The 27,861-nt window shown below is 41.0% G+C and overlaps 1 protein-coding gene across 1 annotated transcript; it reads left to right on the top strand.

Annotated features, from left to right (window-relative positions):
• Nucleotides 1–15,518: 15,518 nt before the first annotated feature.
• On the top strand, nt 15,519–25,184 carry LOC121572368 (heme-binding protein 1). Its single transcript, XM_041884429.2, has 6 exons — nt 15,519–15,611; nt 22,330–22,514; nt 23,043–23,134; nt 23,576–23,717; nt 23,933–24,116; nt 24,644–25,184. The coding sequence occupies exons 2-6, from the start codon at nt 22,355–22,357 to the stop codon at nt 24,816–24,818; spliced, it is 753 nt and encodes a 250-aa protein (XP_041740363.1). The 5' UTR covers nt 15,519–15,611; nt 22,330–22,354; the 3' UTR covers nt 24,819–25,184.
• The last annotated feature ends 2,677 nt before the right edge of the window (nt 25,185–27,861 follow it).

Genomic DNA, 27,861 nt, shown 5'->3' with positions numbered 1-27,861 from the left:
ACCTTGCGTGCGCTGCAGGATTTTAATCCATGACGGCGTAGTGTGTTACTAATGGTTTTCTTTGAGACTGTGGTCCCAGCTCTCTTCAGGTCATTGACCAGGTCCTGCCATGTAGTTCTGGGCTGATCCCTCACCTTCCTCATGATCATTGATGCCCCATGAGGTGAGATCTTGCATGGAGCCCCAGACTGAGGATGATTGACCGTCATCTTGAACTTCTTCCATTTTCTAATAATTGCACCAACAGTTGTTGCCTTCTCACCAAGCTGCTTGCCTATTGTCCTGTAGCCCATCCCAGCCTTGTGCAGGTCTACAATTTTATCCCTGATGTCCTTACACAGCTCTCTGGTCTTGGCCATTGTGGAGAGGTTGGAGTCTGTTTGATTGAGTGTGTGGACAGGTGTCTTTTAAACAGGTAACGAGTTCAAACAGGTGCAGATAATACAGGTAATGAGTGGAGAACAGGAGGGCTTCTTAAAGATAAACTAACAGGTCTGTGAGAGCTGGAATTCTTACTGGTTGGTAGGTGATCAAATACTTATGTCATGCAATAAAATGCAAATTAATTACTTAAAAATCATACAATGTGATTTTCTGGATTTTTGTTTTAGATTCCGTCTCTCACAGTTGAAGTGTACCTATGATAAAAATTACAGACCTCTACATGCTTTGTAAGTAGGAAAACCTGCAAAATCGGCAGTGTATCAAATACTTGTTCTCCCCACTGTGTATGTATATATATATATATATATGTATATATGTGTGTGTATGTATATATATATATAGATATATATGTATATATATATATATATATATATATATATATATATATATGTGTGTATGTATATATATGTATATGTAGATCAAAGGTTTTTCAAATTACTTCACATTTAAAGGGTCTCTTAGTGGTGTAAAATTGTTTACCATTCTCAGGTTATGATATTATTCATCTCATGCAATCATTTTCAGTCAGAATTCCTTCATTGAATGTAAATTAATATCATGTCCTGGTATTGATTGTTATTACTAACCTTTTGATAGCCTATGATGACTGTGGACATAATGCACGGGCTTTAGAGGCGGCAGGTAGCTTAGTGGTTAAGAGCGTTGTGCCAGTAACGGAAAGGTCGCTGGTTCTAATCCCCGAGCCGACTAGGTGAAAAATCTGTCGATGTGCCCTTGAGCAAGGCACTTAACCCTAATTGCTCATGTAAGTCGCTCTGGATAAGAGCGTCTGCTAAATGACGTAAAATAATGTAGGCACAATGCTGTATGCCTATGCATAACTGCAACAACAAACAATGTCATGTCACTTCTGGGTAATCATAGCAAGTCATCAGCAGTTGTCTTGAGAAAATGGATCAAACTATTTAACTTATCAAGGGGTATCGCTTTTCTAATAATAGAAATGGAATGGAACAGAATAGAACAAGAATAGAATATAATGAACAAAATAAAGTCCGAGGTGGAGCAACCAAGCCTTAATGATAAACTGTCAAGTATAGTCAATGGTAGGCATCGTTTCATGGAACATTGGTGGCTGATATATCAATGATGTATATAAACCTTATATATAAATTCATTGTTATACGCACCGTCATCGGTTTGATGTATCACTTTTTTTGTTTTCCAAGGACATGCACACGTTGCACACGTTACACCCCAGCTTCCTATCGCGCAGCGGCATTGAGTACCGTTCTCATAGCAGCAGGATATTATGCTGGCAGCACGATCGCGGATTTCTTTATATATATATATAAATAAGAGTCCCCTTGCAAATTCATGCTAAACTTTGGGCATATCGATTTTTTTTTTAACTCTAGTGCAGTACAACTGTTTTTCACAGCATTGCAACCACCTTTGAAAAAATAAATGGATAATGTGAGATACTTTTTACTCTTATATTGTATTATTTATACCAGCATTTCTTTAAAAAAGTTTACACCAATACTGGTATGTTGAAAGCTATTGTGTAGGGCAGGCTATATTTAAAGGGGAACTGTGCCTGCTAATTTTGACTTATTTTTTGGCTTGCTCCTCAAGAAATACTGGTGGCCATGACAGAAGCAAAACTTCAGTTGGCTTGGGTGTGTGGTTTCATTTGGGTGTGTCCTTGCCACCATCAAGACACACCCATCTGTCAGAACCTTGCCCGCAGCTGTTTCACCCCACTCAATCAACAAACCTCCTGCAGGTTGAGTTCAATGACTAAAGGCAGATAGATGTGTGGTGAGATGCCGGAGGAAGCTTTAAATAGGTCAGTAGGCTACAGAGTAATATGAGAAGAATGCAATTGCTGAATTTATGTAGATATTCTAAACAAAGTGTTTTGATACCTTTCAAATGAAGTAACAGCTCCATGTAGAATAAACAACCCTTTACATAATTACCATAGAAGCAGTGTTCTGCTAATATAACAATCTGCACCTTTCATTGTCATTCTCAGCTGATACAGAAACTGTGCCTATCATAATTTTGTTGGCGAACATGTCAGAGTGGTCATACCTTCCTGTGTGGTGTCCCGTATACAACAGGAGTTCGCTGATCCTGGTGCAGAATAGATAGGGTTTCTCCCACCCCATATTGACTGATAACATTACATTCAATTTTAAAAAAGACAATACAAGTAAAAGTTGTCTAGTAAAAATGTTATGCTGAGTGCCAGGTCTCTCTCCATTTAGAGACATCAGTATCAAGCCCGTCTGTCAGTCCTGGACTTCATCACATCATCTTGCAAGTCTCCATGTGCTGGCTCCATACATGTTTCTGCGAATACATACACACACAGTCACTGTTCTATTACCAATGGCAGTTAGAATAGGTGATATCTGACACACAAACATATACTATGTTGAAGTTTGAACAAGTCAGACTAAACCTACCTAATCGACGACCGTTGGTGAGCGGGAAAGAGGTGAGGCTGGAAGTAAGGTCTTTGAAAGCGCCCCGTTGGTGAGCATGGCAGCGTAGATCAGCCCCTGGCCCCTCATCAAAGATTTTGGACAGTCACACACAAACACACACCCAGAGCACTGATTACATGATCAATGGTGGTTATGATTAGCCTGGTGGAACTACCTGATCGCTGCATTCACCTTTATATTTCACTTCAGATATCATGGTATATGTAGTGAAATAGAATGGTAAACACAGTGATCAGGCTGGTTTCACCAGGCTAGGTTATAAAGGTGAATTTGGACAAAACTCTAAACTGGTTTGACCTTTCACCAGGTCAAATGTAACCAATCTGATTTAAGTGTACTCCCTGTTCCATTTATAGGAACGCTCAAAGCATGGGCATGTCTGTGATGCTGGAGGGTCCCCTTGCTGGTCTTCTCTATGTTGCATGTTCAGCTGGACATATCTCGAACAACTGCAGCAGGCAATCCTCATAACCAATGTACTTCCTCATCTTATGAGGTGGTGTTGACTGGGAGGGCCTGTGACGGGGTGATACAACAGACAGCCACGTGGTAAATTGCATTTTGTTCTAAAGAAAGGACAAAGCTTTTTGATAATGCACTTCACAACCAAAGTGACTCTACTACTTGTATCTGCTTGGTTGGGTAATTAACCTACTAGTTTATCAAACCGGGTATTTTTTATAAAACATTTCACATAACACACATTACAGTTGTTGATGAAGCCGTCTGTGTCATCAGGGCAGTAACTCGGGTCAAGCTAATTCTATTCTATGCTTTACAGATGTAGGCTGACTGTAGCTCCAGATTGGATTAGATTAGATTCAGGCCGGTGACGCCATTATTTATGGTTTGTTGCTCCTAGTTAACTGTATTAGTCAGATTCAGACATGAGTTAGCTACGGCCATAGCTGCATCCATTATTTCGTTTTGCCCTAGACAATACAGAATACACTTGTATGAGCACTTTAGCGAACATTAGCTAGCCTGTAGCTAGCTAGCTTGCATTATCAAATGCTAACATTACATAACCAGCAGTATCTAGAAAATACACAATAAACTTGTATGAGCTAGCTAGCTTTTTCAAACAGAAATTTGCATCCTGTAGCACTAACTCCAAAATGTTTTGGGACACTGTAAAGTCCATGGAGAATAAGAGCACCTCCTCCCAGCTGCCCACTGCACTGAGGCTAAGAAACACTATCACCACCGATAAATCTACAATAATCGAGAATTTCAACAAGCATTTTGCTACGGCTGGCCATGCTTTCCACCTGGCTACCACTACCCCGGCCACCACCTCTGCACCCTCCGCTGCAACTTGCCCATGCCCCCCCCCCCCACACACTTCTCCTTCACACAAATTCAGACAGCTGATGTTCTGAAAGAGCTGCAAAATCTGGACCCCTACAAATCATCTGGGCTAGACAATCTGGACCCTTTCTTTCTAAAACTAGCCGCCGAAATTGTCGCAACCCCTATTACTAGCCTGTTCAACCTCTCTTTCGTAACGTCTGAGATCCCCAGAGATTGGAAAGCTGCCGCGGTCATCCCCCTCTTCAAAGGGGGTGACACTCTAGATCCAAACTGTTACAGACCTACAGTGAGGGAGAAAAACGCATGTCAAAAATGTTATAAATTGATTTGCATTTTAATGAGGGAAATAAGTATTTGACCCCCTCTCAATCAGAAAGATTTCTGGCTCCCAGGTGTCTTTTATACAGGTAACGAGTTGAGATTAGGAGCACACTCTTAAAGGGAGTGCTCCTAATCTCAGCTTGTTACCTGTATAAAAGACACCTGTCCACAGAAGCAATCAATCAATCAGATTCCAAACTCTCCACCATGGCCAAGACCAAAGAGCTCTCCAAGGTTCAGGGACCAGATTGTAGACCTACACAAGGCTGGAATGGGCTACAAGACCATCGCCAAGCAGCTTGGTGAGAAGGTGACAACAATTGGTGTGATTATTCGCAAATGGAAGAAACACAAAAGAACTGTCAATCTCCCTCGGCCTGGGGCTCCATGCAAGATCTCACCTCGTGGAGTTGCAATGATCATGAGAACGGTGAGGAATCAGCCCAGAACTACACGGGAGGATCTTGTCAATGATCTCAAGGCAGCTGGGACCATAGTCACCAAGAAAATAATTGGTAACGCACTACGCTGTGAAGGACTGAAATCCTGCAGCGTCCGCAAGGTCCCCCTGCTCAAGAAAGCACATATACAGGCCCGTCTGAAGTTTGCCAATGAACATCTGAATGATTCAGAGGAGAACTGGGTGAAAGTGTTGTGGTCAGATGAGACCAAAATGGAGCTCTTTGGCATCAACTCAACTCGCCGTGTTTGGAGGAGGAGGATTGCTGCCTATGACCCCAAGAACACCATCCCCACCGTCAAACATGGAGGTGGAAACATTATGCTTTGGGGGTGTTTTTCTGCTAAGGGGACAGGACAACTTCACCGCATCAAAGGGACGATGGACGGGGACATGTACCGTCAAATCTTGGGTGAGAACCTCCTTCCCTCAGCCAGGGCATTGAAAATGGGTCGTGGATGGGTATTCCAGCATGACAATGACCCAAAACACACGGCCAAGGCAACAAAGGAGTGGCTCAAGAAGAAGCACATTAAGGTCCTGGAGTGGCCTAGCCAGTCTCCAGACCTTAATCCCATAGAAAATCTGTGGAGGGAGCTGAAGGTTCGAGTTGCCAAACGTCAGGCTCGAAACCTTAATGACTTGGAGAAGATCTGCAAAGAGGAGTGGGACAAAATCCCTCCTGAGATGTGTGCAAACCTGGTGGCCAACTACAAGAAACGTCTGACCTCTGTGATTGCCAACAAGGGTTTTGCCACCAAGTACTAAGTCATGTTTTGAAGAGGGGTGAAATACTTATTTCTCTCATTAAAATGCAAATCAATTTATAACATTTTTGACATGCGTTTTTTTTTTTTTTTTTTTATTCTGTCTCTCACTGTTCAAATAAACATACCATTAAAATTATAGACTGATCATGTCTTTGTCAGTGGGCAAACGTACAGAATCAGCAGGGGATCAAATACTTTTTTCCCTCACTGTATATCCATCCTGCCCTGCCTTTCGAAAGGTTTTGAAAGCCAAGTTAACAAACAGATCACCGACCATTTCGAATCCCACCGTACCTTCTCCGCTATGCAATACAGTTTCCGAGCTGGTCATGGGTGCACCTCAGCCACGCTCAAGGTCCTAAACGATATTATAACCGCGATCGATAATAGACAGTACTGTGCAGCCATCTTCATCGACCTGGCCAAGGCTTTCGACTCTGTCAACCACCGCATTCTTATTGGCAGACTAAATAGCCTTGGTTTCTCAAATGACTGCCTCGCCTGGTTCACCAACTACTTCTCAGATAGAGTTCAATGTGTCAAATCGGAGGGCCTGTTGTCTGGACCTATGGCAGTCTCTATGGGGGTGCCACAGGGTTCAATTCTTGGGCCGACTCTTTTCTCTGTGTATACAGTGGGAAAAAAAGTATTTTGTCAGCCACCAATTGTGCAAGTTCTCCCACTTAAAAAGATGAGAGAGGCCTGTAATTTTCATCATAGGTACACGTCAACTATGACAGACAAAATGAGAAAATAAAAATCCAGAAAATCACATTGTAGGATTTTTCATGAATTTATTTGCAAATTATGGTGGAAAATAAGTATTTGGTCAATAACAAAAGTTACTCAATACTTTGTTATATACCCTTTGTTGGCAATGACACAGGTCAAACGTTTTCTGTAAGTCTTCACAAGGTTTTCACACACTGTTGCTGGTATTTTGGCCCATTCCTCCATGCAGATCTCCTCTAGAGCAGTGATGTTTTGGGGCTGTCGCTGGGCAACACAGACTTTCAACTCCCTCCAAAGATTTTCTATGGGGTTGAGATCTGGAGACTGGCTAGGCCACTCCAGGACCTTGAAATGCTTCTTACGAAGCCACTCCTTCGTTGCCCGGGCGGTGTGTTTGGGATCATTGTCATGCTGAAAGACCCAGCCACGTTTCATCTTCAATGCCCTTGCTGATGGAAGGAGGTTTTCACTCAAAATCTCACGATACATGGCCCCATTCATTCTTTCCTTTACACAGATCAGTCGTCCTGGTCCCTTTGCAGAAAAACAGCCCCAAAGCATGATGTTTCCACCCCCATGCTTCACAGTAGGTATGGTGTTCTTTGGATGCAACTCAGCATTCTTTGTCCTCCAAACACGACGAGTTGAGTTTTTACCAAAAAGTTATATTTTGGTTTCATCTGACCATATGACATTCTCCCAATCCTCTTCTGGATCATCCAAATGCACTCTAGCAATCTTCAGACGGGCCTGGACATGTACTGGCTTAAGCAGGGGGACACGTCTTGCACTGCAGGATTTGAGTCCCTGGCGGCGTAGTGTGTTACTGATTGTAGGCTTTGTTACTTTGGTCCCAGCTCTCTGCAGGTCATTCACTAGGTCCCCCCGTGTGGTTCTGGGATTTTTGCTCACCGTTCTTGTGATCATTTTGACCCCACGGGGTGAGATCTTGCGTGGAGCCCCAGATCAAGGGAGATTATCAGTGGTCTTGTATGTCTTCCATTTCCTAATAATTGCTCCCACAGTTGATTTCTTCAAACCAAGCTGCTTACCTATTGCAGATTCAGTCTTCCCAGCCTGGTGCAGGTCTACAATTTTGTTTCTGGTGTCCTTTGACAGCTCTTTGGTCTTGGCCATAGTGGAGTTTGGAGTGTGACTGTTTGAGGTTGTGGACAGGTGTCTTTTATACTGATAACAAGTTCAAACAGGTGCCATTAATACAGGTAACGAGTGGAGGACAGAGGAGCCTCTTAAAGAAGAAGTTACAGGTCTGTGAGAGCCAGAAATCTTGCTTGTTTGTAGGTGACCAAATACTTATTTTCCACCATAATTTGCAAATAAATTCATTAAAAATCGTACAATGTGATTTTCTGGATTTCTTTTTCTCAATTTGTCTGTCATAGTTGACGTGTACCTATGATGAAAATTACAGGCCTCTCTCATCTTTTTAAGTGGGAGAACTTGCACAATTGGTGGCTGACTAAATACTTTTTTCCCCCACTGTATCAATGATGTCGCTCTTGCTGCTGGTGACTCTCAGATCCACCTCTACGTAGACGACACAATTTTGTATACTTCTGGCCCTTCATTGGACACTGTGTTAACAAACCTCCAAACGAGCTTCAATGCCATACAACACTCCTTCAGTAGCCTCCAACTGCTCTTAAACACTAGTAAAACTAAATGCATGCTCTTCAATCGAACGCTGCTGGCACCCGCCTACCCGACTAGAATACTACTCTCGACGGGTCTGACCTAGAGTATGTGGACAACTACAAATACCTAGGTGTCTGGTTAGACTGTAAACTCTCCTTCCAGACTCACATAAAGAATCTCCAATCCAAAGTTAAATCTAGAATCGGCTTCCTATTTCGCAACAAAGCCTCCTTCACTCATGCTGCCAAACATGCCCTCGTAAAACTGACTATCCTACCGATCCTTGACTTTGGCGATGTCATTTACAAAATAGCCTCCAACACTCTACTCAGCAAATTGGATGTAGTCTATCACAGTGCCATCCGTTTTGTCACCAAAGCCCCATATACTACCTATCACTGTGACCTGTACGCTCTTGTTGGCTGGTTCTCACTACATATTCGTCGCCAAACCCACTGGCTCCAGGCCATCTATAAATCACTGCTAGGCAAATCCCCGCCTTATCTTAGCTCATTGGTCACCATAGCAACACCCACCCGTAGTATGCGCTCCAGCAGGTATATCTCACTGGTCATCCCCAAAGCCAACACCTCCTTTGGCCGCCATTCCTTCCAGTTCTCTGCTGCCAATGACTGGAACGAATTGCAAAAATCTCTGAAGCTGGAGACTCTTATCTCCCTCACTAACTTTAAGCATCAGTTGTCAGAGCACCTTACCGAACACTGCACCTGTACACAGCCCTTCTGAAATTAGCCCACCCAACTACCTCATCCCCATATTGTTATTTATTTTGCTAATTTGCACCCCAGTATCTCTAATTGCACATCATCTCTTGCACATCTATCACTCCAGTGTTAATACTAATTGTAATTATTTTTCACTATAGCCTATTTATTGCCTTACCTCCATAACTTGCTACATTTGCACACACTGTATATATATTTTCTGTTGTATTTTTGACTTTATGTTTTGTTTTACCCCATACGTAACTCTGTGTTGTTTTTATCGCACTGCTTTGCTTTATCTTGGCCAGGTCGCAGTTATAAATGAGAACTTCTTCTCAACTGGCTTACCTGGTTAAATAAAGGTGAAAGAAAAAAAATGTTTTCAAACTATTATTTGTGTAAGATTTAATTTATACTGAACAAAAATATAAACGTAACATGCAACAACTTCAAAGATTTTACTGAGTTACAGTTCAAATAAATTCATTAGGCCCTAATCTATGGATTTCACATGACTGGGAATATTGATATGCATCTGTTGGTCACAGATGCCTTTAAAAAAAAGGTAGGGGTGTGGATCAGAAAACGAGGCAGTATCTAGTGTGCCCATTTGCCTCATGCAGCGCAACACATCTCCTTCGCATAGAGTTGATCAGGCTGTTGATTGTGGCCTGTGGAATGTTGTCCCACTCCTCTCCAATGGCTGTGCGAAGTTGCTGGATATTGGCTGGAACTGGAACACTGTCGTACATGCTCAATGGGTGACATGTCTGGTGAGAATTTTGGCCATGGAAGCACTGGGACATTTTCAACTTCCAGGAATTGTGTACAGATTCTTGTGACATGTTTCAGCATTAACATGCTGAAACATGAGGTGATGGCGGCGGATGAATGGAACGACAATGTGCCACAGGATCTCATCACGGTATCTCTGTATTCAAATTGCCATCGATCAAATGCAATTGTGTTCATTGTCCATAGCTTATGCCTGGCCATACCATAACCCCACCATATGGCATTCTGTTCACAACGTTGACATCAGCAAACAGCTCACCCACACAACGCCATGCATGTGGTTTGCGGTTGTGAGGCTGGTTGGACATACTTCCAAATTCTCTAAAACGTTGTTGGAGGCGGCTTATTGTAGAGAAATGAACATTCAATTATCTGGCAACAGCTCTAATGGACATTCCTGCAGTCAGCCTGCCAATTGCACACTCCCTCAAACCTTGAGACATCTGTGGCATTGTGACAAAACTGAAAATGTGTGGCCTTTTATTGTCCTCAGCACAAGGTGCACCTTTGTAATGATCATGCTGTTTAATCAGCTTCTTGATATGCCACACCTGTCAGGTGGATGGATTATCTTGGCAAAGGAGAAATGCTCACTAATAGGGATGTGAACAAATTAATGCAAAAACTGAGTGAAATAAGATTTTGGTGCTTATGGAAAATTTGGGGGATCTTTTATTTCAGCTCATGAAACATGGGACCAGCACTTTACATATTGTTTATATTTTTGTTCAGTGTAGTTTTTCCATAATTAATTAAACATTTACACATACATAGATCCACAAAACTCGACATGACTAGGATGTGTTGCTCAACAGACAAACCAGAAAAAATAATATTAAACTATTTTAGACAAGACTGACTTCATTAAAAATGATCCTATTTAAACTTTGTAGTCAATTTTGACACAAGAATAAATGTTTTTGACTCATATCGAAGCCACATAGGCCGTTTTCAAAGGGATTAGTTGCTTTTTAGGGGCAGTCACTCTTTAAATAAATACACATTTAATAAAATACAAGATGTAATCGGAATTACTCAATATAGAGTCTGCAAAACTTGAATTGGTCTCTTGTGCTGGGCAGTGGGTTTAATACAGAGTGTTGGTGACTCATTACTCCACCTGCTTGTCACGCCCTGACTCAGGGGACGCTTAAATGTTGAGTCAGGGTGTGTATATTCTTTGTTGTGCGTTTTCTATGTTTATTATCTAGTATGTGTATTTCTATGTTGGCCGGTGTGGTTCCCAATCAGAGGCAGCTGTCGCTCGTTGTCTCTGATTGGGGTCCATACTTAGGCAGCCTATTGGCACTGTCTAGTTGTGGGATCTTGTTCCTTGTAAGGTATGTTGTGTGTTCTACCTTGGACTTCACGTTTCGGTTCCTTTGTTGTTTTGTCGTGTGTTTAAAGTTTAATAAACATGTACGCATATCACGCTGCGCCTTGGTCTGACCCGTCATTCAACGAACGTGACACTGCTCGATTCACTGCAATGAAATACACTGTATATGAGTGACATACAGTGCATTCGGAAAGTATCCAGACCCCTTCACTTTTTCCAAATTTTGTTACGTTACAGCCTTATTCTAAAATGTATTAAATAAATAAAAAACTGAAATATCACATTTACATAACTATTCAGACCCTTTATTCAGTACTTTGTTGAAGCACCTTTGGCAGCGATTACAGCCTCGAGTCTTCTTGGGTATGACGCTACAAGCTTGGCATGCCTGTATTTGGGGAGTTTCTCCCATTCTTCTCTGCAGATCCTCTCAAGCTCTGTCAGTTTGGATGGGAAGCGTCACTGCACAGCTATTTTCAGGTCTCTCCAGAGATGTTAGATCGGGTTCAAGTCTGGGCTCTGGCTGGGCCACTCAAGGACATTCAGAGACTTGTCCCGAAGCCACTGCGTTGTCTTGGCTGTGTGCTTAGGGTCGTTGTCCTGCTGGAAGGTGAACCTTCGCCCCAGTCTGAGGTCCTGAGCAGGTTTTCATCAAGGATCTCTCTGTACTTTGCTCCGTTCATCTTTCCCTCGATCCTGACTAGTCTCCCAGTCCCTGCCGCTGAAAAACAGCATGATGCTGCCACCACCATGCTTCACCGTAGGGATGGTATTGGCCAGGTGATGAGCGGTGTCTGGCTATCTCCAGACGTGACGCTTGGCATTCAGGCCAAAGAGTTCAATCTTGGTTTCATCAGTCCAGAGAATCTTGTTTCTCATGGTCTGAGAGTCCTTTAGGTGCCTTTTGGCAAACTCTAAGCGGAATGTTTTGTGCCTTTTACTGAGGAGTGGCTTCCGTCTGGCCACTCTACCATAAAGGCCTGATTGGTGGAGTGCTGCAGAGATGGTTGTCCTTCTGGAAGGTTCTCCCATCTCCACAGAGGAACTCTGGAGCTCTGTCAGAGTGACCATCGGGTTCTTGGTCACCTCCCTGACCAAGGCCCTTCTCCCCCGATTGCTCAGATTGGCCAGGCGGCCAGCTTGAGGAAGAGGCTTGGTGGTTCCAAACTTTTTCAATTTAAGAATGATGGAGGCCACTGTGTTCTTGGGGACCTTCAATACTGCAGAATGTTTTGGTACCCTTCCCCAGATCTGTGCCTCGACACAATTCTTTCTCTGAGCTCTACGGACAATTCCTTCGACCACATGGCTTGGTTTTTGCTCTGACATGCACTGTCAACTGTGGGACCTTATATAGCAGGGGTGTCAAACTCATTTTAGCTCAGGGGCCACATGGAGGAAAATCTATTCCCAAGTGGGCCGGACCGGAAAAATCATGGTATATATAACTTAAAAACAACAACTTCAGATTGTTTTCTTTGTTTTAATACGATCAACATACAACATAAAGCTGGAGCCTGAGGACAGTGTGTCCAAAATAGTACAAGCACAACATCACTATTAATCATAAAACACGTCAAGTTTATTTGAAAATTCTAAAGAAAAAGAACACACAAACACACAATGCCTCAGTGATTAACAGAACTGTTTCACAGATCACAGAACTATATCAGGGTGTCATTTCTCAGGCAGAAATGTAGATAAAAATAATGAAATCCTGTTCCCCAAACAAGTGCAAGAACCACAGAGTCAAGAATAGGTTAAATATACAAATAAAATAAAATCAATTAAAAACAATAGCACATCAACATAAAAACATATAAACATAAATCTGAAAGCGTTGCTCAAACTCCCGTAACAGTCCCGTTATTTTATCTTTGAACCGCTTCATGTCTGCCACATGTTGGGTCGCGCACACATTTTTCAGACAGGGGAAGTGAGCTGCATCACCACCGGCAAGTTGCGTCTCCCACAATGACAGCTTCAACTTGAAAGAACGTATGCTGTCATAATACTGCGTGACAACTTTGTTGCGCCCTTGCAGCTGTTTGTTCAAGTTATTCAGGTGCTCTGTAACATCCACCATAAATGCAAGGTCCTGCATCCATTCTGCGGAATGAAATTCTAACACTGGTTTGCCCTTTTCTTCCATGAACTGTTCAATTTCTTCTCGTAAATCAAAGAAACGCCTCAGCACAGCACCTCGGCTTAACCATCTTACCTCAGTGTGGTATGGTAGGCCATAGATGTGGTCTTTCTCTCTGAGAAGGCTGTCAAACTGACGGTGATTCAGGCTTCTGGATCGGATGAAATTAACAGTTTGGATGACCACCTTCATGACGTTATCCATCTTTAATGACTTGCAACACAAAGCCTCCTGGTACAAAATACAGTGAAAAGTCAAAAAATCACGTCCTCCATTTGCAGATTGCACTTTCTCTCTGAACTTTGTCACAACGCCTGCTTTTTTCCCCGATCATTGAGGGCGCACCATCTGTACCCAGGCTGACAGCGCGGGACCAGTCCACTCCAACCCTGTCCAGCGCGCCCGACGAGTGCGGTAAAATATCAGCTGCTGTCGTTGTATCTGTCATCGGCACCAACTCCACGAACTCCTCGGTGACGGTCAATGTGTCATCAACTCCGCGGATGAAAATGGCCAGTTGTGCAACATCTGTAATGTCCGTGCTTTCATCAATTGCAACCGAAAACGCAATAAATGACTTTACTTTTTGCTTCAACTGGCTGTCCAAATCCACTGAAAGATCGGAAATCCTGTCTGCAACTGTGTTTCTTGTCAGGCTGATATTTGCAAAAAGCCTGCCGCTTTTCAGGGCACACAATCTCCGCTGCCTTCATCATGCATGTTTTTACAAATTCACCCTCACTAAATGGTTTTGAAGCCACTGCGATTTCATTAGCAATGAGGTAGCTAGCTTTCAATGCAGCGTCACTGATGTCTCGGCTGTGAGTAAACACAGACTGCTGTTTCTTCAGACCCGCCAACAGTTCATTCACCTTCTCTCATCTCCGCTGTCCTTGAAAGTTGTCATATTTGTCGGCATGAAGACTCACATAGTGGCGACGAAGGTTATATTCTTTCAGCACTGCAACATGCTCTGAACACACCAAACATACAGCTTTCCCATTCAATTCCGTGAATAAATAGGATGACCATTTTTCTTGGAACACTCTGCACTCTGCGTCCACTTTTCTCTTTTTTGACAGAGACATATTGGGGCAATGAGGGTGCCAAAGCACATCATGTTAAAAGTAGAAGCCGTAATAAATATCGCGGGCAAAACAAAGTAGCTCATTGGCTGCACGTGCTTGACCTACTTGCTCTGCCCCGGTATAAACAGTTTGCTTGCTTAACACAATTGCTATTGCGCCATCCAGTGGACGCAATTGGAACAGCAGTTTATTTTCTTGAAAAATTGCAGCGCATTTTTATACTTTACCAAATAAAATAAAAAATAAAAATTTCGAAATCATCTCGCGGGCCGGATTAAACCCGTTTGCGGGCCTGATCCGGCCCGCGGTCCGTACGTTTGACACCCCTGTTATATAGACAGGTGTGTGCCTTTCCAAATCATGTCCAATCAATTGAATTTACCAAAGGTGGACTCCAATCAAGTTATAAAAACATCTCAAGGATGATCAATGGAAACAGGATGCATCTGAGCTCAATTTCGAGTCTCATAGCAAAGGGTCTGAATACTTATGTAAATAAGGTATTTCTGGGTTTTTAAAAAACAACTGTTTTCGCTTTGTCATTATGGGGTATTGTGTGTAGATTGCTGAGGGGAAAAAAAGCAATTTAATCCATTTTAGAATAAGGCTGTAACGTAACAAAATGTGGAAAAAGTAAAGGTGTCTGAATACTTTCCGAATGCACTGTGTGTGGGCTTATAGAGAAAAAACGATTCTATATGCCGACGTAAAAGTGGGTTGGGAATACTCAGTAGGGTCTGTAGGTAGTAGCTCAATTGGTAGAGCATGGCGCTTGTAACGCCAGGGTAGTGGGTTCGATCCCCGGGACCACCCATACGCAAAACTGTATGCACACATGACTGTAAGTCGCTTTGGATAAAAGCGTCTGCTAAATGGCATATTATTATATTATTTAGACTTCAGCCCCCCAAGAAATAACACCATATATAGATTCTACAGACCCCATTTCCAACCTTACTTTTGACTCAGCCCATAGACTCGTTTTTTATCTACAGCCCAATGTTGTGAACATATCGATCTGAACATCGTATTTTTTTTATAGTGGTCTTACAAAATGTTTTTAGAAGCATATTTGTAATTGTTCCCACAAAGTCCTTCTTGCATTTGCTTTGAAACATATACAAAATGGGACATTGATTCAAATGTAATACTGTATCTTTTGAATGAGTTATCCATATTGCAATGTTTTGAAATGCGGGCGTTTATTTTGAAGGAATCGTCATTACCATACAAAAGTGACGTCATCGTTTGTGTTGCAGCACTTGTATACTTATGTCTCCTGTTTTGATTGTTGGTCAGAAGAAGTAGTGCGGTACTACTATCCTGTACTTTGTTGACAAGGTAAGAACGCCGACTTTATCACTAAACGTTACATTCGGGTAAACGATTTGGTCTGAACTAGTGTTCAGGGAAGCATATAACAAATGAATAGCTAAATGGCCACAAAACCTACATAATTAATAACCGATTGTGGTTTAACCAATAGAAATGACTGTAAAAAAAACGATGAGTTGTCAATCTTCTTCATGGCATGCATTCTAGCAATCGCGTTCTATCAACCCCTAGGGAAAATTTTGCTGCGTTATTTATTGGGTGTGTTGGTTCCCTAGGGTTGACCTACTTTTGCTGTCATGCATTGCAGTCAGTGTGCTTGTTCGAAATTGCAGGTGACTGCCGACTGACTGATCTACAAATTACCTTGCATCATAAATAACTACTCATTATTATTTGTAGATCAGCCAGTGTCACAATTGACCCACAATGCATCATGGATGTGACGCTCTCGAACACGGCCAGTGAGTTTACAGCCCATTTAATTGTCTCGCCAGCGATGATTAATCGGATTTTATATGAAAATCCTTAATGAAGGCTGTGCTGTTGTGTACTCCTTTTAGCGGTGTTGTTAGCGCGCGCTGGTAAAGTGTTTTTGTGTTTGTTTTGTGTTTAGTAATGTGCAGCCCGGCTGCCGCAGTAAACATAGTTTAATGATGTGGAGTAAAAGCCGATTTATGGTCAATCCGAAATCTGCAGCGGCAGTACAGCATTTACTGAGATGCGACCTCTGCAGAAGTCAAAGCAAGAAGTGCTTTGGGAAGCTGTCATATGCATCCAATAAATTGGTCTGCACCGCACCACTCGTAGTGATAGCCATTCAGCTAATTACGAACAACTGATTAAACGAAAAGACAAGACCTTACCTCTTCTGAGATGTTGGAGTAGGAGCTCAGTCAATTATAGCATAAAGTAAAAATGCTGCACCATTTTCCCACCTGCTTCCCGAATATCCCCATTGCCCCCCAGCAAAATTAGGCTATTGTTTATTTCATACTATGTTGGGGTAAACATAATGCTTGTATGGATGTCAACCCCAATAGATGTTCATGTCATCGTCATCAATCAACTGCATTACAGTTAAAAACGACTGAATACCACCACCGATTTCTGTATGCTAGCTATGCTACCAGCTTATACGAGCGGGAGCATAGTAGTCACTTCTTCTAAACCTGAAAAGGGACTACATCTAATTGTTATGCAGTGAAAAAAGCCCAATATATCCTAATCGGATTTTAGTAACCACATGGTGGGCCTGTTACAATACATCAATCATAACAGATTTGACAAATATCCACTTTGTTTGATCAGATTTGTTGAATGTGTGCAAATCCATCTAGTCTCCCGAGTGGCGCAGTGGTCTAAGGCACTGCATTGCAGTGCTAGCTGTGCCAATAGAGATCCTGGTTCGAATCCAGGCTCTGTCGTAGCCGGCCGTGACCGGGAGACCCATGGGGCGGCGCACAATTGGCCCAGGGTAGGGGAGGGAATGGCCGGCAGGGATGTAGCTCAGTTGGTAGAGCATGGCGTTTGCAACGCCAGGGTTGTGGGTTCGATTCCCAAATGACTAAAATGTAAATGTATCCCCATTACTGATCTCTTTCCAGGAGTTCAAACACCTTTTCGTGTCTTTGAAATCCGTACACGAGGTATCATAAATATGTATTTTATTTGTGAACTTGTTCTGATAGACTTTCATCCAAGTTCTCCATGTTTGTTGTAAAGGAAGTCAGTTTGTGTTTATACAGGATGTACCGCCCCCACATACTGTCAACCAATCATGTCAACGCGGAGCTATACAGAGCTATGTGGAGCCCTCTGCATTGTTAGCTCAATTTGGCCTCTGCAAGCCTCCAGAGGCTCCGCGATTGCGTCACGAGCCTCCGATTTCCATATCAAGCATAAATCGGCTTTTAGTCATAATGATGTGCAGTTCATGAAATATTTTATTTTATTTTGATTGACTCAAGAGTCATGATTAGTTTTTTGGAATTACTCGTTCATCTTGTCATTCGTTTGACCTGCTGGTCGCAATGACTACAGCAGGATTAGTCTTGTGTTGCCATGTACCTCCAAAATCAAGTAGTTGTCATGCGTCCCTGGTTCACGACGAGGCTACTGTAGGGAGATGTGCTCCGACCAACAATTGTAAAATAGTTCATGCTGCAGGCAGCAATAACAGCATTGAGAAGAAAAATACATGTTTAGAACTGGTTGAATTGATGCAAGAATTAATGCAATTAATTGATTATTGAATGTTATTATAGACAGCTTTGTAGAACCAAAACATCTATAGTCTTTGCTCAAAAAACCCAAACTCGAGAAAGAATCATTTGGGGTGCTGCAGTTTGTGAACGATATTGTGCTCATGACCCTCACGGCAGTCAAGCAATTAATTCCGCCAAATCGTTCACAATCTAGTCCGGTTGCGGCCACAACTAGACCTCGTTTCAAATGCATCAAGAAATAATCTTATTTGTATGCCTAGGAATCAACAAATGTACATTGTTTAGAGCACACTTTTACAAGTCTCAGTAACAAATGACAGCGCCAATAAGCCCATTTTATGGTGAACGACATTTGAACGAGAGGCTTGTAGAATCATGACTCTTGAGTTTTCAGTTCACCGTTCACCGGTAGGGGGTCCTGCGTGCTTTGGGCATTACTGACTCAAATGAACAAAATGAGTCGAAAGATTCTTTATTTTTTTTGAACGAGACAAAAACAGGGGCATCAAAAAAGTATACTCAAATCATTCCAATACCAATTTTAAAATGCAATGGCTGTTTAGCGTATTTTTTGTCTGGCGTTAGGACAATGTAGAGCATCGCTTGGAGAGAAGTTGCCAGCCTGCGAGCCTTTCTCAAAGCAGAGAGCAGAGACCGGGCCAGGCAGTTTTGCTTTGCCTGTCAGCGGTGTAGGCAGTGCGCCGATTGCTTTGAATTTGATGTCGCCATTTAAACTCGGCCTTGTAAGCCTTGCGGCCAGCAGTTTTATGCACGGGTTACTTGTCTTTCACATTGATGTTGGCATAATTTGTCCAATAGGCTAGGGGAACATAGGCTTAAGTAAATTGAATTACATTTGACAAAATTAGCTATATAGTTACTCGTGCCTATACAGAAATAAATAAAATCATTCAAAATACCTCACCAGAGAGCATGATTTGGGCACAGAGGATTAATTCACTTCTTTTAAAAATGAGCTGTGGATTGTTTTAAGAAAGTCTTAAAGAAAAACTCCACCAGAAAACTATCCTTTGATATTTGTTTCATTAGTCCATTGTTGATATAGTCCCCAAATGTTTTGCATGTCAGCAGTCAAATTTCCAAGATATATAACTTTCAAAATACAGAAATAAAGCCAGTATTATATATCTTGGAAACTTGATTGCTGACATGCAAAACAGGGTACTAATTTGTGTCGTATTAAAAAAGATGTTGCTTAGGTCTCCAGTCATATAAAGTGTAATAGAATTGCATGAAATGTGTTTATAAAAGGCCACATTTTTCTTTGTGCAAAGAAAGTAGAAGAAACGTCTCTGATTAGGCCTACTCTGTCACTACGTGCTCAGGCATGCATTGTTCAGAACTGTCTGTTTTGCTTACAGTGATTGAGTTATATAATATAACTTATATTATTAGTCTAAATTATGACTATGCAATCTACTCATCCCATTAGGAATAGTAGCCTATCTTGTCTGTAAATGCGATGATGGATGCATGCAATCCTTTATTATAAAGGTGCAATTTTACGGTGTAAAAATAGCTTCCCAAACTTGAAACTCACATGCCGCCTATGGATGTTGGCATTTGAAGTCGGCCTTGTTGTGATTTGATAGCGTGTGTTATGCATCTATTTCATGTTGCACTCTATGCACCGTTTCACAAGTAAATGAGTCATTTAATGACGAGGTTAAGTAGTGGTTGACAATGTATATGCCATTCCACAGACCTTTAAATCTAATATTGTGGTGATAATTAATATCTGGCATCATTTTTGTTTGATTTTGCTGTTCTCCAAATAGCATTATAGAGTTTTTAACTTGTGTAGAAAAGCAGTAATTGAGCTTCAACTTACCAAAAAATAATTGGGAATCCAACCCTTGCCATCACTAGTGTGTGTGTGCAATAGAGATATTCATTTTTGCTGTTTCTTTAATGTATATTTTCAAACCTGTGTCCTCATGATGGCACAACAGTAGCCCGATGGTGTAGGCTACTGTGTTTAGTTAAGTTTGTTACAAAATCCAAGTAAAGGTTGCCCAATAAGCTAACACTAAAAGCTGACAGGTAAAAAATGCTTTAATACTTGCTATAAGCATGTATGATCTTTTTTGATGACTTATATGGTGTATAATAAGATTAGTTTACATTACTGTAGCCATAGAATTATAGGATTTCTGTGACGTAGCTGGCACTTTCTGAATGAACCATCCTGATTTGGAGCCCTCACTTTAAATGTTATGAATTGTTGGCTAAGACTTATTATGCAACAGTAAATGTAATGGAACAATAAATGTATACCCTCGGATCTGATAGCAGATGTAATCAGCCATTTGTAATAACACTAGGGCTGAACGATTAATTGCATTCGCGATAATATCGCGATTTGACTGAACGCGATTTTCTAATCGCAACGTGCGCGATTTGAGGTGGTCACGTGACGCGACTTTTCATGCTGTCCAGCGCAATGGCCTCTTGCTCGACGGAACAGTCAGAAACTGACACAGCTGATACTTTAATATCGAAGAGGAACAGCACGTCGGTGGTGTGGAACTATTTTGGTTTTAAAAAAGAAGATGCTGAGCAGCGTCAGGTGTTGTGCAGAGCATGCCGTGCTCCGATTGCTACTTCACGGGGTAACACTACAAACCTGTTTCAGCACTTAAAAAAAATACCACAAATCAATGCATGACAGTTGTATGACCAAAATGCCGAGCATCAGTGCGCGAGACAAGCCAAATACCTCAAGACAGGGATCACTGACAGAAATGTTCGAAAGTGTCACTCCGTATGAACGTAATTCAAAACGGCACGGAGAAATCACTCGGACAATAACCGAGTTCATAGCCAAAGATATGATGCCTCTCAGCACGGTGACCAAGCCTGGGTTCATGGCATTAATACATACGCTTGATAAACGTTACAGTATACCCTCCCGCACATACTTCAGTCAGACTGCCATACCGGAGCTGTACAAAAAGTGCAAAGAGAAAGTCGCCGCGGAACTTAAAACGGTGGAGTTTTTTGCTAGCACTACTGATATGTGGTCAAGCCGCACAGCTGAGCCGTACCAGAGTCTTACAGTCCATTTTATTGATCAGAACTGTTGGATAAGTATGGCTGGCAGTGCCATACTCGTAGTGAACTTTAGTCTGTGTGGTGTGTTATTGTTGTGTACTTGAGATAAGTGAGGCTCATCTATTTTATATTATAATATTCAAATCGTTTATAAAAAATAGTTTGTCTAAATTAAAAGTGCATTTCTCATTTTTTATTTATAACTTTATTTACTTTGATTTTACAAAATATTTTCAAAGCAAATTCCTTGTTTCAGTTGTGTGAAATGTTACTGACTTGGGAGCAGTAAGATACATACAATTTAAAATTATTTTTTTCTTAAGACTGTACCTTTTGCACACAGTGTTTACAAAGTTCATGCCTTTGTTTAAATTATTTAAATGCACAGTGGCAAAGCCACAGATGTTTCTGTAATGAGCAGTTCAATAAAAATGTCATTTATTTCAAGTCATACATGTTTGAATTTAATTCTAACAAATAGACCCAGCCTATGGGAAAGAACATTTCACACTAAATGTATATACTATTGTGTTGGTCATATTTAAATCATTCATTATGTTTTGTAGGGGAAAAAGGATAAATAAATTAAATCGCATATTAAATCGCAATCGCAATATTGGGGGCAAAAAATCGCAATTAGATTATTTTCCAAAATCGTTCAGCCTTAAATAACACACACATTTATTTACCATACGGTGCCCTTTTTGGTCGTTTGCAGAGATAGGATAAGCCTCCTACCACAGGCACCAATCCCCCTTAAGCTTCTTTGAAAAGCTCTGACAAGCAGGTTTGATATGATCCAGTGTGACTGTGATTTAAATAGTGAAGTCTGTGTCAAAATAGCTTCATGTAGCTACATGGTATTATATTAGCCTGTCCATAATACTGTACAGATCATAATATCCTGTGTAGCCTACATTCAACAAGTTAATAAATGACTGAATAATATAAAGTGGGTCTATTTTTTACTGGTAATATTAAGGTAGCACATTATTCTATGGTACTGTTTTCACTTGGTATTTAATGGGAAATTTTAACAATACATACTTTTGGTACTTACTATAAAGAATTAATTGGTTATTACCGGTTGTTACAGTGTAATTACATTGTTACAATTTGACCATGTCTTTTTTTTATAAGGGTTTTTCTGATTTTATTGAACAAATAGTGAAGGAGGGTGACAGTGGGGAAAGACAGAGACAGGTTGTGTCAAAGGGCAGTAGGCCCAATTCGAACCAATGGCAACACTGTAGACCTGTGCCCGAGACTGCGGCGTTAACACTAGACCAGCCAGGCCACAACCAAGTCATTTCTTAGTAGGCCTAAATACCTAGTCATTTCCAGGTAAACTGGAAATGGACATTAACAATGGCCCTATTTCTAGGAAAAGTAACACATTTGTCTTCTTGGTCTTGTATTTGCAGATCTACCCGGTGTGTGGACAAAAGAATGGCACTAATCTCCCTCGAGGATCTCGACGGATTGGAGGACGAAGAGCTGGACGATGACATCACCGACAACCCCGAGCCAATGGAGGACGACGAGCAGCAGAGGCTGTATACCCATTGGCAGGCGATCGCCAGCACACACCAGGTGTCCATCCCCCGAGGTAAGTGAGACAGGCAGTGGAGTAAAATAGCCCCATTCGAGGTAGTTGCTTGGCAGCAGTGTATTTGGAGACGATCAATCAGAGAAATCGATCTCGTTTCAACAGGACATGGTTTCTTCCAACACTGGAAATAAAATCTCAGATTCTAGTTGCTACATCCTGTCCATAAGCAAAGACTGCTAAACAAAGTCCCAGAAAACGATGACTACATTTCAGCAATATTGTTTCCTTGTGTTACGGCACATTGTTTTATCTTCCACATTCCAAAACGTTTGCAATACAGCAGTATGACTTGATTGCTGTAGAGTGTGTATTGAAGTCTCTATCATGGCTTACTCAAATGGGTAACAGTTCGAGGTCTGCTGAGAAGCTTATAGATATTAGAGCAGGCCCATTTTTCCTAGAGACTTGAATACTTGACGTTAGCCCTGCGTTCCTTTTATGAAGCATAAGCCAATGACGAATTTTTGCCAGTGCTCTCTGTTATCTTTTTAAAGAAATTAAGAGGCCCCCTGTGTTGTTTTATAGAAATGACAGGACCAATTCAAGAGCTGACGCGGCGGAACCAAGCCCAAGAGAGAGAGCAGGTCCCCTTTGCCTCCATCTCTCAGCATGAAAAGGTACAGTATGTCTCCCTCCCACTTGTTACCAATCTCATGTTGGCTGGCTGTTCCATTTTCTGGGTCATCTATCCATCATGTAATGGCAGGAAGTGAAGGAAAGTCTGTAGTAAAGGCTAAATTAAGCCATTTTCTTGTTTTCTTTTGAGTGTCTGACACATGCACTTTTGAGTGTTTGAATAATAAATAAATAAATAAATAATGAAAGCTGTGTGTGTGTTCACACGGATTTGTGTAAATGCCTGAGTGCAATGTGGTGTGTAAAATCTGTGTGTGTGTTGCCTTATGACCATCCATGCATTTGCCTGAGTACAATTTCTTATGTTGTGTGTGTTTGTTTCAGCTTGAGCATCCATGCCATTGCTCAAGTGCAAAGTGAAGTGAAAGATCTCTTATATTCCCTGGATAACAAAGTGTGTGTGTGTGTGTCTATTTCTGCAGCTGGGCGAGGTGCTGTTTGAGGAGAGGGTGTACCCTGCAGGGAAGTGGGCGTGCATCACTAAAGGGGAGAAGCTGTACGAGCAGAGTATCTCCATGGGCTTCATGAAACTCATGAAATTCATCTGCAAGGAGAACTCCGTCGGTAAGGCCTTAGTGTTCATGTTACTGTGTAATTATTGATGTAAGTACAGTGCAACATCTATTGTAATCACTCATTGTTACAACTATATTGTAATCACTCATTGTCCCACTGTACTTACAGCAGTAACCCTAACCCTTATCATAACCCTAAGTATAGTGTATAGTAAGAACAGTGTAACAATTAGTAATTATAATAGCACACTCTTGTATCGCCAGGACGCTATTTGGGAATGACTGTACCCATTGTGAACAGTATCCACATGCTGGAGGACGGCAATGGCTTTCAGAAGGACATCTTGACAGCATACTACCTGCCTGCTGAGTTCCAGGCCAACCCGCCCCAGCCAACTGACCCAGACATCACCATACTCCAAAGGGAGGCTTTACGAGTCATCACCCGGTAAGGACACTCCCACCTCTAATCTGACTTCGATACTCAAGCCCCAGGCTTCATTTGAAGCCTGTTCTACTTCCCCTGTGGTTTTGAGACATATTTTGACCTATTTAAATATCTACATGTAAAAATAGGCAATGGATTTAAATAGACAATGTCTAGCCAAAATGGGTGGAAATAATTAGTCAGATTAGTGATAATAACTGCAGCATTTATTTTATTTTTTTCACTATATTGGCTGGTTTCCCGGACACAGATTAAGCCTAGTCCTGAATTAAAAAGCACTTTCAATGGAGTCTACATTGAGCTTTTTTTTGGGTCCAGTACTAGGCTTAATCTGTGTGTGGGGAATCAGCCCAAACATTATTAATAATGCTAACTTCTATAGATAATGGATACATACTAGCTAGACTCACACACTACTTTGCATTGGTAAGATGTCTGGCTAAAATACTGTAGGTAAAAAATAATCAGTTAATAGTAGTAATGACAGTATTTATCTAAACACGAATAACAAATGTAGTCTTCTGTAGGACGTTCTTCGGCACCACCACGGAGGAGACAATCATGCCTCAGATCAACCTGCTGTGGGAGATGCTGGGCCCCAGCGAGGAGATGCATCGCAACTCCTACATGGTGGCCGTCTACGAGAACCCTGGGGTCTCCTTCCGCAGGAACGAGATCTGGTTCATCCGACGAGAACCCTAAATCTCTTATAACATCCCCCTGTCCCCTCTTGTATCATCCCGACACCCCCCTATCCCACCCCCCTACTGTGCCACTAGGGTCGCGTTCATTGGGCGCTAAAAGGAATAAAGGAGACAAACAGGGAGGGACTACCTAGACTTGGTCAAATAAGCAATGCTCATTTTGCAAAATGTTTTTAAAAATGTTTGTTTTTGTTTTTGTGTGCCCTAATGAACACAACCTCCAGATGATTCCTGTAATGGGGATATAGTATGGATTAAAATGGGAGGAATGGCTCTTGGGTTGGTTTTAGCTGTAAAGATGACAAGATGACTTTAAAGATGGTTTTAGGTATACAGTGTGGAAGAAATACTTCTTTATCATTCACTGAGATTGTATGTTGTTTATGCACTAGGGGAGCACAAGAAAATACTAACTTCAGTGGCATTTATACCATATACACAACCAAATATGGTATTTAAAATAAAAGTATATTGTATCTCGGTGAAAAACTGGCTGGGCATTACAAGAGTTAAACTCTGTTATATTTCCGTCACGTTTTATCTATATTTTATTTTTATTTCTTTTTGTATAACACATTTGAGATTATCTAATCATCTAATCATTGCAAACTTGTGGCACATAAAATGTGTGAAACACGCTATTTTAGAAATGGACTGAAATTAATTTACATTTGACATTTTAGTCATTTAGAAGACACTCTTATCCAGAGCGACTTACAGTAGTGAGTGCATACATTTAAAAATTTTTTTTCGTAATGATGTTGATACCATAACGTTTTTCTAAACTATAATGGTTATGTCTTATAGGACTGTAACCTACTACTAAAATGTTGTATTTGCAGTTGACTAGAGTAGGCATCCAGGTTTAACCTATTGTTATCCATATCCATAGGTAATTCTGACACAACTTTATCATTCAAAGTTACTTGCTATGATATGTGGTTGCCCTCTTATTCTTAACTGCACTGTCATTGAATTTTATCCTGCTAGTGAATTATTTTGCCCACACTCTGCTACATTACCTACATTTTGAGGCTGGATTTTGGGTATAGGTGTCCGAATAAGTAAACAGCTGTTCTCAAACGACTATCCCCCTTCCCCCAGCCTCAAAATGATAGACAGATTTGTCGTTCTTAACCTCCAGTTGCCACTAGGTGGCAACCAAACAGTAACGTTTGGATTATATTTTTGAGTCTATTTATTTGTTTATTGGTGAATAGCGAATATCTCACAAATTAATAGATTGGTTTTGGTGAGGTTAGTTGTAAATAGAGCTTTCTGAGACTAGGACCAGGCACTTTAGATTTTGATGAAGGTTCAAGCTTTTTAAAGATTCATAACTATAGTTAATGATGGTTGAGGAATGGAAGTTGAATTATAGTGATTTATGAACCTATCTGTTCAGCATGGCCAAATGATGTGCTCTTAATGTGCTTGCCTCTCTTTTTTATATATATGCAATTTTCCCAGAATAAGTGTATTCGGTGTATTTGTTTGTATTCTCCAATAATTAGTACGGTATACTTTTGATATGTTAAAATTTAACCCGGCCTCTCTTTTGTGACCTTGTATTTCTATGCTGTTTTCAACTGTTTCAAAGCATACATTTTTAAATTGCAGTGTGAATTGTAGTGGGTTGCTTCAATTTAAAGCTGCAATATGTAACTTGTTGGGCAATGACCAAATTCACATAGAAATGTGAGTTATAGATCTTTAATTCTCATTGAAAGCAAGTCTAAGAAGCAGTAGATCTGTTCTATGTGTGCTATTTCTATGCTTCCCGTTCTTAAGTTTTGTTTTTGCCTCTTTTACTTTCGGTTTTGTACACCAGCTTCAGACAGCTGAAAATACAATATTTTTGGTTATGGAAAATATATTTCACAGCGGTTTAGATGGTACAATGATTCTCTACACTATAGTTGCTTGTTTTGTCACATAAACAGAAATTAGGCAAACTATTTGAATTCAAGCAACCAGGAAATGGCAGAGATTACTGCATAGTGCATCTTTAAACTACTTAAAAGATTGCCAGAGTAAATTAATGGAGATTTGATATACATTTACACTTAAAAACGTACAGTGCCTTCAGAAAGTATTCACACCCCTTTACTTTTTCCACATTTAAAACGTACAGTGCCTTCAGAAAGTATTCACACCCCTTTACTTTTTCCACATTTTGTTGTGTTACAGCCTGAATTTTTCTAATGGATTACATTTACATTTTACATTTTAGTCATTTAGCAGACGCTCTTATCCAGAGCGACTTACAGTTAGTGAGAGAATACATTTTTTTTTTCATACTGGCGCCCCATGGGAATCGAACCCACAACCCTGGCGTTGCAAACGCCATGCTCTACCAACTGAGCTACACAATACAGCATAATGTCAAAGTGGCATTATTTTTATTTATTTTTTTACAATTCTTTACAAAGTAATTAAAAATGAAAAGCTGAAATGTCTAGCATCAATAAGTATTCAACCACTTTGTTATGGCAAGCCTGAATCAATTCAGGAGTAAAAATTTGCTTAACAAATCATATAAGTTGCATGGACTCATTTTGTGTTCAATAATAGTGGTAAACATTACTTTTGAATAATTACCCTGTCTCTGTACCCCATACAATTATATGTAAGGTCCCTCAATCGAGTAATGAATTTCAAGTACAGATTCAACCACAAAGATCAGGGAGGTTTTCCAATGCCTTGCAAAGAAGGGCACCAATTGGTAGATGTGAAAACAAGTTATTAATTAGGCTTTGTTGGTCACTACAAAGATACAGGCGTCCTTCCTAACTCATTTGCCGGAGAGGAAGGAAACTGCTCAGGAATTTAAAACCGTTACAGAGTTTAATGGTTGTGATGTGAGAACTGAGGATGGATCAACAACATTGTAGTTACTCCACAATACTAACCTAAATTACAGAGTGAAAAGAAGGAAGCCTGTACACAAATAGCTTGTGGTCCTCTGTAGCTCAGCTGGTAGAGCACGGCGCTTGTAACGCCAAGGTAGTGGGTTCGATGCCCGGGACCACCCATACACA

This window comes from Coregonus clupeaformis, chromosome 38, assembly GCF_020615455.1.
Source record: "Coregonus clupeaformis isolate EN_2021a chromosome 38, ASM2061545v1, whole genome shotgun sequence".
NCBI lineage: Eukaryota > Metazoa > Chordata > Actinopteri > Salmoniformes > Salmonidae > Coregonus > Coregonus clupeaformis.
The sequence above is the reverse complement of the archived record's forward strand: the minus strand, read 5'-3'. Positions and strand labels throughout refer to the sequence as shown.